At 38.0% G+C, this 12,243-nt stretch overlaps 1 protein-coding gene across 1 annotated transcript; it reads left to right on the forward strand.

Annotated features, from left to right (window-relative positions):
* Positions 1-569: 569 nt before the first annotated feature.
* cct4 (chaperonin containing TCP1, subunit 4 (delta)) lies at positions 570-11,966 on the forward strand. The gene is made up of 13 exons (XM_007260611.4): positions 570-868; positions 2,693-2,745; positions 2,955-3,044; positions 3,428-3,536; positions 4,516-4,780; positions 5,671-5,803; positions 6,859-6,998; positions 7,848-7,944; positions 8,118-8,228; positions 8,355-8,485; positions 9,464-9,698; positions 10,686-10,799; positions 11,785-11,966. Exons 1-13 carry the CDS (start codon positions 760-762, stop codon positions 11,797-11,799), a joined length of 1,602 nt encoding a protein of 533 aa, XP_007260673.2. The 5' UTR covers positions 570-759; the 3' UTR covers positions 11,800-11,966.
* The last annotated feature ends 277 nt before the right edge of the window (positions 11,967-12,243 follow it).

The following is a 12,243-nucleotide window of genomic DNA, read 5'->3' on the forward strand; positions in this document are numbered from 1 at the left end:
AATGAAAGTCTCTGTCAATGAATGCTATTCACTTGCTATTAAAAATAAATAAATAAAATAATAAATAAAATAAAATGTATTAGTTAAATAAAAAACGTTAAACAATTTATATATTTTTTATTTATTAATTTATTAAAATTAATTTATTAAAAATAAAAAATAACAGATTTTGAAACAACTGAGTATGTTTTTTCTTTGTTTGTATTTGGTCTCATGTTTTCTTGCATGAACATCAATGTATAGTAATTAAATTACATTTTTAAGATCATGAGATAATGAATATAGACCATGATATATATATATTTTTTTTATTTGGAATTTCGGAGAAATGTTGTTTGTAGTTTATAGAATAAAACAATAATGTTAATTTTACTTAAACATAAACCTATAAATAGCAAAATCAGATAAATTGATTTAGAAACTGAAGTGTTCTCTTAATGTTTTTCAGAGCTGTACAGTCCTTTAAAAAAAACATATCTAGTGCACAGGTGTTTAGGCCGCTTGTGCGCGGATTGGAACGCGCCCCCTTTTCTAGACAGGCATCTGTGTGAGACACCCCTCTACATCATCTGCACGCTCTCTCTGGGGTCCTTTCTGTCTCCGCGAGCGCCGGTGTTTCTGGAAGGTTCTGCTTGGTTTCGGAATCGTCCAGAATCTGCGTTCATCCGACCCGAATCCGCGGAACCGAGACCCGCAGACAGCCCGGTACCGTTCCCGAGACCCTCCCGCACCCGGACCGAGAGATATATCCGCGGGGAAATGCCTGAAGCAGCGGCGCCGAAGGGGAAAGGAGGAGCCGGCAGAGGGGCGTATGTGGACCGGGATAAACCCGCTCAGATCCGCTACAGCAACATCAGCGCCGGGAAAGGTGGGTCCACGGAACCGCGCAGACCCGCAGGAACCCGCCAGCTCTCGTTTACCCCCCGGTTCCGCCCGGTTTACCCCCCGGTTCCGCCCGGTTTACTGCTTAAAACACGCTTTAATACCCGCTGCAGTGTGGAGCTGGAGCTGCTCCACCTTAAAACAGATCACCATTTAAGGTGGTATTTGTGTGCTGCTGGTCAGTTATTGGGATTATGTAACTGTAGAATAGGTAGGGACCCCACCCCAGCATGGGTTTAGATGCGTGGGTCTTTGTGACGTCACAATACCCCCTTAAAACCACCTTAAGTTGCTCCTGTCAGCTCCTCTTTGTTCACATGGGCTGATCCTGCAGCAGCAACAGTTCAGCAGCTAGAAATCATCAAATACAGTAAATACAGCTCTAGAAAAAAAATAAGAGACCACTTCAGGTTCTGAATCAGTTTCTCTGGTTTTGCTATTTATAGGTTTATCTGTGAGTAAAATGAACATTGTTGTTTTATTTTATAAACTTCAGACAACATTTCTCCCAAATTCTAAATAAAAATATTGTCATGTAGTGCCTTTATTTGCAGATAATGAGAAATGGCTGAAATAACAAAAAAGACCTCAAGTTTTCTTTGCATTATAAGTTCGTATTCATAAAGTTTTAAGAGTTCAGAAATCAATATTTGGTGGAATAATCCTGGTTTTTAATCACACTTTTTATGCATCTTCGCATCATGTTCTCCTCCATCAGTCTTACACACTGCTTTTGGATAACTTTATGCTATTCACATCTGGTGCAAAAATTCAAGCAGTTCAGTTTGGTTTGATGGCCTGATTATATTCCAGAGGTTTTCAGTTTAAATTATTCGTGAGATATAGGCTGCACAGTGCCTTAGTAAGTGTTTTAGTGTGGGTGTGCGATACGGCTCTAAAGTAATATAAATATTATTTTATGATAACGATGTTCTTTTTGATATGAAAAGACTAAATATTTTAAACCAACACTACTGCAACAAAATAAAAATTTAATTTTATTACTCCATACAATATAATATGGCACACCTCTAACGGAGATATTAAAAAAAAAAAAAAAAAAAGAGATAAATGATCCAAAAGGTCATCTCCATATATCCAGGATGTGATAGATGTGATCATTAGGAGTGGGTGATATGGCACAATATTTCAGGGTATCCTAATATCGTTATACAATATATATATGTATATAATCAGTCCTACTATATATATATATATATATATATATATATTGTTTTTTTTGTTTTTTTTACGATGATGGTCTTGATGGTCTGGTATTTCCTTTTGTGTTATATAGCTATCCTACCTGTTCAGATCATATTGTATTTTAATATTAAATCACATACAAATTTGGTTTTAATTTCATAGGCTGTTCAGACTTGATCTGGATACAGTGTAGAATAAATTCAATGAATTGGACTTGGACTGACAGTTTAAAACATGACTGAAGATGCATTCAGCTCTTACTGTGATCCATTCTCACCTCTTCTAACAAAGAAAGACATTATTAGGTATGCAGAGTGATTGCAGAATCATATTGGTATCAACCAATGATTTTCCTTTTTTTAGTGTTTATATATATATACTTGCTGATGTATTTATGGTATGCCTGAAAATGACCAATCAACACTGGCCACTCTTCTACAATTGGCAGACGCTGGCTCATTTTAAAATTATGATTAATTATTATTTATAAATATGTATATTTCTTGATATATACATGTACTTGTCACATCAGTGTATCTCCAGGCATCATTATTAATTAAGAGCTGCTAAACTCAATAACGACTGTCCTGTTTTTGATTGGCAGCTGTCGCCGATGCCATCAGAACCAGTCTTGGGCCGAAGGGTATGGACAAAATGGTACGTCATTCTTCTCTCTTCACTTCCCTGTTTCTAAATCCTCACCCTGAGCTTCCTGTCAGTCAGTCAGTCAGTCTGAAGGCTGGTTTTAAATGTGTGTAGCGGCTCAGAAATGCGTGTGTTTTATACAGTGTGGAGATGGATCAGTTTGCTGAGTCATGGTTGGTTTTCTATCACTCTGTTTATGAAATAACTGTTTTGTTCTTCAGATCCAGGATGGTAAAGGAGATGTGACCATCACTAATGATGGAGCCACCATCCTGAAACAGATGCAGGTGCTGCACCCTGCTGCCAAAATGGTGAGATATAAAGAGGTTTTTTATTTATTTATTTTTTACTTCTACTTCTTACATTTTCACACAATTATTTGAACTTTCCACTCCTTACATTTTAAAAACAGCCTCGTTATTCCTATTTCATTTCAGCTCGTAGTGCACTATAGGACTCTGTGGGCGTGGCCTAAGCTTTTGTTCTTTTTTTTCTCCTTGCATTGCTTTTACTTTTATACTTTAAGTAGATTTAAAATCAGTAAATTTACACTTTTACTTGTGAAAAGCTTGTTGATCAACTTCTACAGAAGTATTTTAAACACTAGTATCTGTACTTCTACCTACAGAGTAATGAATAGAGATACTTTTGGTCCATAAATGTATGTGTGTGTGTGTGTCTCTCTCTCTCTCAGCTAGTAGAGCTTTCTAAAGCTCAGGATATTGAGGCTGGTGACGGCACTACGTCCGTAGTGGTGATCGCTGGAGCTCTCTTGGATGCCTGTGCCAAACTCCTACAGAAAGGTATGTAAAACACAGCATGCCTAGTCTTGTCTAATTGATTTTAGCACCTGTTGGCACTATGCCTAATGCCACGAGGGGTATAAAGCCCCCAGTATTGGGTTGAGTTGGAGAGTTGAGGATTATAAGATGGCGTGGATCATTCAACATCCACACCTCACTAACTCCTTACTTCTGTGGCCGAGTACAATCAAATCCTCACAGCCAATGCTCCAGAATCTCATTGAACATAATCCCTGGAGAGTAGAGACGGAGAATATAACAAAGCAGGATAAAACTCTCTTGAATATTCTTGAACGGGTGTCCACATATTGTACCGTATTTTTTTACTGTAAGGTGCACTTAAAATCACGTAAAATAAATAAAAATGCACTTAAAATAATTTTCCCAACACTCGTCGGTGCGCCTTATAATCCGGTGCAGTTGAATTTGTATGTATGAATTTTACCAGTCAGGTATTAAGGAGCAGTAAAGGCACTCCACTGAAGTACAAAGTTATACAGGAGTTTCGGTTTAGTTTTTCAGCACTGAGACCCGAGACTGGAGCAGTATTAGCATTAGGCGTTAACTGCGCTAAGTGCTAGCTCTTTTGACAATCAGCGGTATTATCGGCCTGTAGCCTCCTGCTAACCCTGGCTAGCACTGCTGGAGCAGCATTAGCATTAGCTGCTAACCATGCTAAGCGCTAACTATTTCAAAATTCAGAGGTGAGTATTATCCAAGAGTTCAGCTGAGACCTGCTGAATTAGAAGGGAAATATGGCCACACCCCTGTGTATTACTAGTGTCACACAATGGGTCTTATAATCTGGTGCACCTTATGTATTTAAATATACCAGAAAATAGACTTTTCTTGATAGAGCACCTTATAATGTGGTGTGCCTTATAGTGCAACAAATACAGTATCTCCTCTCCATCCATCCTCTAGAATTACTCTATAATTATTAAATATGCTTCCCTAAATCATCCTTTCGTTTCCATAGGTATCCACCCAACCACTATCTCAGAGTCCTTCCAGAAGGCTGTGGATAAAGGTGTGGAGGTCCTGACCTCCATCAGCCAGCCTGTGGAGCTGAGTGACCGCGAGACACTGCTCAACAGCGCCACCACATCCCTGTGCTCAAAAGTGGTGTCACAGTACTCCAGCCTGCTGGCCCCCATGAGTGTAGATGCCGTCATGAGGGTCATCGATCCAGCCACGGCCACCAGCGTCGACCTGAGAGACATCCACATCGTCAAGAAGCTCGGGTGAGTAGCTGCTGTTGGTGGGAATAAGCTTTGACTACAGATGCGTTCCCTGTGGCATCGTTTCCACAAGCTTCTGCAATTTCTCAACGTTTAACATGGAGATATAAAGCTCAGCGCCAAGCCTTTTCCAGCACGTCCCAAAGCTTCTCAATGGAGTTCAGATCATGCTCCCTAAACCCTGCACTGTTACACAGTCTGAGCCCCTTGAATCCTGGCATTGGCATCTTGGAATATGCCTGTGCCATCAGGGAGGAAAAACTTCACCTGCCTCTCTTCTTGTCCTAATCTGGACTCATCAGACCAAATAACCAATCTTGATGCTCCCTGTTCAACTGAAGCCATTTTTGCCATTAGTCTCACTGATAAGTGCTTTTCTTAAAGCTCCACAGCTGTTTAGTCCCAATTTCTTGAGTTCAATTCACTGCCTTGTGAATGTGGGAAAGCTCTTACTGTCACTATTAAACATATCCCTGAGTTCTAGTGTTGCTTTCTATTGAACTATTATTTTTTTTTATAGCAAACATTTCAGTGATCGCTTATCACTATCAATTACCTTTTTTAGCCACTGTTTTTTCTAGAAGGTGTCCGCTTTTTATTACGTTGGACAGTTCTTTACTTAGGATTGAGTATTGTGGTTTTGTTTTTATCAAGGGTAACATATCGTGATATTGTGTTGAAATGTCCCTTAATTCCCACATCTAAAAGTATTTAACCCATTTTCTAATTGTTATTTAATTACAAATTCTTGTCCCAAAAACGGTGCATGTACATGTCTCCTCATTCAGCCTACAGCAGATTAGCTCCGCCCCTTTATTTTAAAGTTATAAGATGTGTTGCAGCCTTTTGACCGAGGCTCACTGTGTCTAAATGTGTTGTGTTTGTGTTTATAGTGGAACCATAGACGACTGTGAGCTGGTGGACGGTCTGGTTCTGACCCAGAGGGTTGTGAACACTGGAGTGTCCCGTGTAGAGAAGGCCAAGATCGGCCTTATCCAGTTCTGCCTGTCCCCTCCAAAGACTGATGTATGTACACACACACACCTACAACACTCTCTTCTGACTCTTACTTAACTGATTTCTGACAGCCATTTCTTAACCTGCTTTTGTTGAAGTTACACTGTTCAGAAAAGACTTTCTTCTAGATCAGGGGTGTCCAAACTACGGCCCGCGGCCCATTTGCGTCCCGTTTCCTTTTTTGGAGCGGCCCGCGAGGTATTTTAGAAATAGAATGAAAGTTGGCCCGCTGTTAAGCAGGTTTTTATAATGTGAGATTCAAAGTTTGAACACTAAGTGTCAGAAACGGGCCAAGCAGAGAGAGTGCGCATTTCTAGCCCAGAAAAACGGGCCAAAGAGTCTAAATGCGGAGAGGGTGTTCAGTTGTAGCACAGAAAAAACGTTTTTAAGGAGTTTAATATTAAGAGACATCATGAAATGAAACATCAATTTGAAAAATCTTAGTTTACACAACACTGTCAAAGATAAAGATAGTAAGTCAAGTAAAATGGTGTGTAAATGAAAGTAATCAGGAAAATGTATTATTTAAAGTGGTATATTTCATTATTTGTTTTATTACAGAGTCTGTGGCCCGTGACTTCAAATATATTTCTCCTTCTGGCCCCCAACAAAAAAAGTTTGGACACCCCTGTTCTAGATCCTGGAGCATTGTTGTGAGGATTAATTGTATTAACTGACGAACTATTAATTTATTTCCTTAAGTTTGCCTAAGACAAACTCTCAGTCCTAATTATAAGTATAAATTAACTTTATTACATGTTTTCTGTTGGGGAACACACTCCTGCAATAAATCCAGTTAATAAGGAGTGATTGTGCCCTCTGTATAAACATGAAGTTGTACTACAGTTTAGGTGCACATAACAGTACACTGTGCTGTATCAATAAATATGAATATGAGTTTATTGTCCGGATATAAACGTAGTTACCTTTTCAGGAGTTCACTAAAGTTCACACTTGTGCTTCTGAGAGTGATGTCCCGTAAATGCTCCCTCTAATAGACACACTCTCTCTCTCTCTCTCTCTCTCTCTCTCTCTCTCTGTCTCTCTCTCTCTCGTCTGCACAGATGGATAACCAGATTGTGGTGTCGGACTACGCGCAGATGGACCGCGTGCTCCGGGAGGAGAGAGCTTACATCCTGAACCTGATCAAACAGATTAAGAAAGCCGGCTGCAACGTCCTGCTCATCCAGAAATCCATCCTGAGGTATTACACGCCTCGAAAAGACCACGTCAGATCAAGACCAGATCAAACAAACGATCTGTGAAGCATCAGTACAGTCAGACAGGGCTGACACACATTCACACCGTCATATAGGGGTGTACTGGTGTGGGAAAAGAGTGTTGCCTCATGGGATGACTTGGGTAAATTGCACACCTGTCAAAGTTATGAGTTGTTATCTTGTGAATGAGGTTGATTTTAACACTGAGAGTTTAGAGTTCATGGTAAGGCACTATTAAATTATTATGGGAGTTGGTGTGAGGCCTGATTAATAGTGTATGCAGATGGATGGAGCGAGGGGTGTTGGACACAATTTAAAAAACTGTCTTTTATTTATTATTATTATATTTGTATGCACTAAATATTCTGCACTTCAGCTTTGTGGTAGATTTGTGTGTGTACGTAGCTTTATTTTTGCTTGTTTTTATTTTTAAATTAGATTTAAGAGTATTTAGATTAAAGATGTATTTAGATTTTAGTTTTTTATTTTAATTAGTATATTAAACTTAAATTATACATTAAATAAAATTTCAATATTTTTTCTAGAAATTAAAAAAGTTTTTTTTTTTGTCATATCGTCAAGAATTTCTATCGCACCCTAAAATATAATTTTTTTTTACATATTGCCAACCCCTAAATGGATCTTTCCCCATCACATGTTTCTGACACAATTGTGTATCCGTAAAATCCCTATAAAACTCAATTTACTAAAGAGAGACATTTTGATCATCTTGTATTTTATGTATTTCATTAATTGAATTTGTCATGTATTGTATCTCATACCTGGTTCTGTAAATTTATACAGTTATGTGTGTGTGTTTTGGTTTCTTTCAGAGATGCTCTGAGTGATCTGGCTGTTCACTTCCTAAACAAAATGAAGATCATGGTGGTGAAGGACATCGAGAGGGAGGAGATTGAGTTCATCTGCAAGGTGAGGACACCTACTCCCTTTTTTAAATTCTTAATTATTCTAAATAAACCTAGCTTGCTGTATAGAGAACAACTAAATATTTGTGTTTAATATTACTAATATACATCATACATGGTATATTTAACATGATCTTTTTCTGGCCTTTTTATTTATATTTATATTTATGTAAAAAGACTATTGGCACCAAACCCATCGCCCACATTGACCAGTTCACTCCTGAGATGCTGGGGTTGGCTGAGCTGGCCGAGGAGGTCAGCCTGGACGGTTCAGGCAAGCTGGTGAAGGTGAGCTCGCTGTGTGTGCGTTAGTGTGTGTTAGTGTTACTGTGTGTATTATTTTGCTTTATAATGGTCAGTAATGTATCTGATGTAGTATATACCCTGCATATTAATACCTGTGTGTGTTTGTAGATCACAGGTTGTGCCAGTCCAGGTAAAACTGTGAGCATTGTGGTGCGCGGATCCAATAAGCTGGTGATTGAAGAGGCGGAGCGATCCATCCATGATGCTCTCTGCGTCATCCGCTGCCTCGTCAAGAAAAGGTAACCAGTCACTCACTGAAATGTTTGTGGACACCCCATACAGTAGGGATGTCAGTCACATTTTTTCTTCTTTTTATTTATTTATTTATTTATTTAAGTATCTGCTGATGTAGTCTTGTTCAGATATTTTGCCAATGCAGTTAAAAAGACAGAAAACATCCAAGCTGTCCTTTAACCCTCAGGCAACAAACCATTTACATGGCATATCTACGCACAATACAATGAAACATACAAGTGGGTCATAAATAAAAGAATGAATATGTAAAAATTTTATATTTTTTGTAAACTTAATAAAATCGTGTTTTGTTTTTTATTTTCTTTCCTCATTTATTCCTCATGCTCCTGCATGTTTTTGGGTGCTTGTTTTGCTCTAAAACTCCTGATTTAAATGGTCAGTTTTTCAAAATTCTAAATAAAAATTTGATATATATCCACAGGCACTCCAAAGAATTTACCCAAAGATATATATATATATATATATAGTTAATACCATAGAAAGTTAAGATTTTCATTAGTGTTAGTTAATTATTTTTGAAACAAGGGTATCAAAGCATACAATTTTCATCTTAAAATAAACTACTAAAAGTACTAAATGGCCAAGTACACCATTTCCTTTTAAATAAGCATCTTTTCTGAAATAAACAACAATCTCTTATTAATCATGATTATTAATTCTTTTTTTTTTTTAATGCTTGTGTTTTCCTGTATATTTGGCAGCGATACAGTAATAATAGTGTATTTTAGTTTAGGCCTGGAAAACGTACTGTTTTAATATCTATTAATATCTATTTAATATATATCTACAATGTCTCATTCTCCTAAACCACAGATCCATACTGTGTTTATAAAAATTAATTGCATCTTCCCATTGATATTTTCTCACACCCCTGATGTTCAGTAGTGTATCTGTGATGGTCTTGAGTATTAAAAGTCTATTAAACTCCTACGCCTGTCTGTGTTGTGTGTGTGGTGCTGCAGGGCTCTGATCGCGGGCGGTGGTGCTCCTGAGATCGAGCTGGCTCTGCGGCTGGCGGAGTTCGCCCGCTCTCTGGGTGGTATGGAGGCTTACTGTGTGCGTGCGTACGCTGACGCCCTGGAGGTCATCCCCTCCACGCTGGCCGAGAACGCCGGCCTCAACCCCATCTCCACCGTCACCGAGCTCCGCAACCGACATGCCCAGGGAGAGAAGACCGCCGGCATCAACGTCCGCAAGGTGGGCCTGAGTTAATACAGTAAACCAGGGTTCTTACGGTCATGAAAATCCTGGAAACGTCAAGGAATTTAAAAATAGTCATTTCTAGGGCTGGAGAAATTTTAGAAAAATAAAAATAACCAGAAAATTTTGGAAAAGTTATAGAAATTTGCTCTACAAATCTTTTCAAGTTTTAGTTTATTGATGGAGAAAATCTATTTAAAAAATCTGTTAAAAAATCCCTTAAATCAGTAATTTAGCCTCTAAACAATGGAGCTCTCAGGATCTGACACACATTTTATTATTAAAGATTGTGTGTCAACATTTTATCAGAATCATTTTAGACCTACTAAATTGTATCATTTTAATTATAGTTTTAGTTGACTTTTAGTTTTATTTGTCCATGTCTGCACTGATGTTTTTAAAATCGTATAGGCATGAAAGTTTGCAATGAAGGCCATGAAAAGTCATGAAAAAAAATCAAGTTAATTGGTTAAAACGTGTATAAACCCTGATAAACAGATGTTAGATCAAGTCCTGTTTTACTCTTTCATTGATTAAAACATAAACAATAAAAAAATATATAAAAGCAATTCTGGAGTGTGATACCTTTATCAAACTAAATTTAAATACTTTTTAGGGGTTTAAATGTACAATGAAAGGCATGATCCAGTACTGATGTTCTGATCTGAGGTGTCATGTGGTTCACCACCATGTTTAATAGTCTTGGATATACAAAAATATCCATGGATGAACGGATATACAATTTACTGTATTTGTCAGTATGTGTACATGGGTGAATAAAAATACTAGTTGTTAATTAGTTTAAAAAGTTAAGGGTAAAATCACACAAACTTTTTATATTTTTGTAATGTACATGTATATTGATTTACCGTGTTCATGCTTGTGTTCGTAATTGTGAATTGCTTACCGAGAGACATAAAAAGACAAAAATATGCTTGTTGGAAATTCTTCATGCTGATCTAACACGGTTTCTCGCTCTCTCAGGGTGGAATCTCTAATATTTTGGAGGAGTTGGTGGTTCAGCCGCTGCTGGTCTCGATCAGTGCCCTCACCCTCGCCACAGAAACGGTCCGCAGCATCCTCAAGATCGACGATGTTGTAAGTAGCAATATAAATTCTGAATATTTCATTGCATTACTTTTAGCAGACTCTTTTATCCAAAGCAAATTAATTGTTGTACCTTTAGCAACAGAAGATGTAGGCCCAATCCCATTTCACTTACCACTACCACTTACCCCTACCCCTTGTTTTTGAGTGTAACCCTTTCCCTTTAAAAACAGAGTTCCTAAGAATTAGGATAACCCTTTAAATCACCCGATGCTTCATCAGGAATGCTAAAGTTCAGTAACCTAGCTGCTAACTAGCTCATTTTTGGGCTTTATTGTATATCTTCAGAAAAAGGGGAATATGGTTCAGAAATTAATTATTATTATTGTCCATTTCTTAATTCCTCTGGGGAGATGAATTTAGCTTTGATTAGCCTTTATCTTCCTTTTTTTTATCTTTCTTTTATTTATCTTCCTGCTGGCTGTTGCACCATGTAAGGTGGAACGGGAAAGTTAGCTAGCTAGCTGCCATCTGAGACAAACTACTAGCGATATTTTTATGCATGTTATAAATAATTTGGCCATAAAACATTGAAACTACACTTTAAGCTCTGGTAATATAGTGCTAATCTTCACTTTTCACTGGTAAAATATTTACATCTCTGGGTTTATTACCAGTGATTCTCCTATCCCTCGGTTTGAAGTGTGCATCTTAAAAATCTCGATTTTGAAGGGCTAACCTCCCCCTCCAGCCTAACAAGAATCTGGACACCCCCACCTAAATGGGCTTGGGCCCAAGGCAAAAACGTTTTAGGAGACCATAGTGGGATAGAGATGAGGAAATGAGCATAATTTTGTTAGAGGTGTTTGCAGAGTAAGTGCTCTTTGAAGAGCTTGGTCTTTAGGAAGTTCTTGAAGGTAGTGAGAGATGCTCCTACTCTGGGAGTGGAAGGTAGTTTTTAGGGGTGTTAGGAGAGTAACTGCTGTTTAAAAAGCTCATATACGTATTTGTTTTTTTTTTCTATCTTTTTCCACAGGTAAACACCCGATAAGGTGTTTGCTCGTTTGCACTGAAGGGAAATGGAGCACTCCTTTTGTCTGGCGCGCTGCAGAAGGATGTGGGGACCTCACAAACACTTCGCTCAGACCAACTGTTGAAGAGCTGTCTGTAGATGTTACGTTGCGTAATTTAATAAAGCCTTTTTTGTTGGAAACTTCAGCCTGTCTCTCTGGCTTTCATTTGCACCTTAACAACATATATCCATTTTTTACATACATTTTGGAAGGCTTGCAAATGATATTTATGGAAAAGGATAAATGACCAGAATTCATTCAATTTTGTTTTTAGTGTGACATTTAGCACAATGCTATACTGGTTTGGAACTGCTGTTGGTGTTGTACAGGTTATTAGGGATAATCCCTTTAGTTAATTCTGTCAGCAGGACTCTGGCCAAACATATTAAATCAGGTTTGTTTATCAGGTTTGCTGGTGTTTG

The sequence above is a fragment of the Astyanax mexicanus genome, chromosome 21 (genome assembly GCF_023375975.1).
Source record: "Astyanax mexicanus isolate ESR-SI-001 chromosome 21, AstMex3_surface, whole genome shotgun sequence".
NCBI lineage: Eukaryota > Metazoa > Chordata > Actinopteri > Characiformes > Acestrorhamphidae > Astyanax > Astyanax mexicanus.

Coding starts and splice junctions, on each gene's coding strand:
- cct4 (XM_007260611.4), top strand. CDS start 760: ATGCCTGAAGCAGCGGCGCCGAAGGGGAAAGGAGGAGCCGGCAGAGGG. Junction 4,781..5,670: donor CACATCGTCAAGAAGCTCGG/GTGAGTAGCTGC, acceptor TTGTGTTTATAG/TGGAACCATAGACGACTGTG. Junction 5,804..6,858: donor TGTCCCCTCCAAAGACTGAT/GTATGTACACAC, acceptor TCGTCTGCACAG/ATGGATAACCAGATTGTGGT.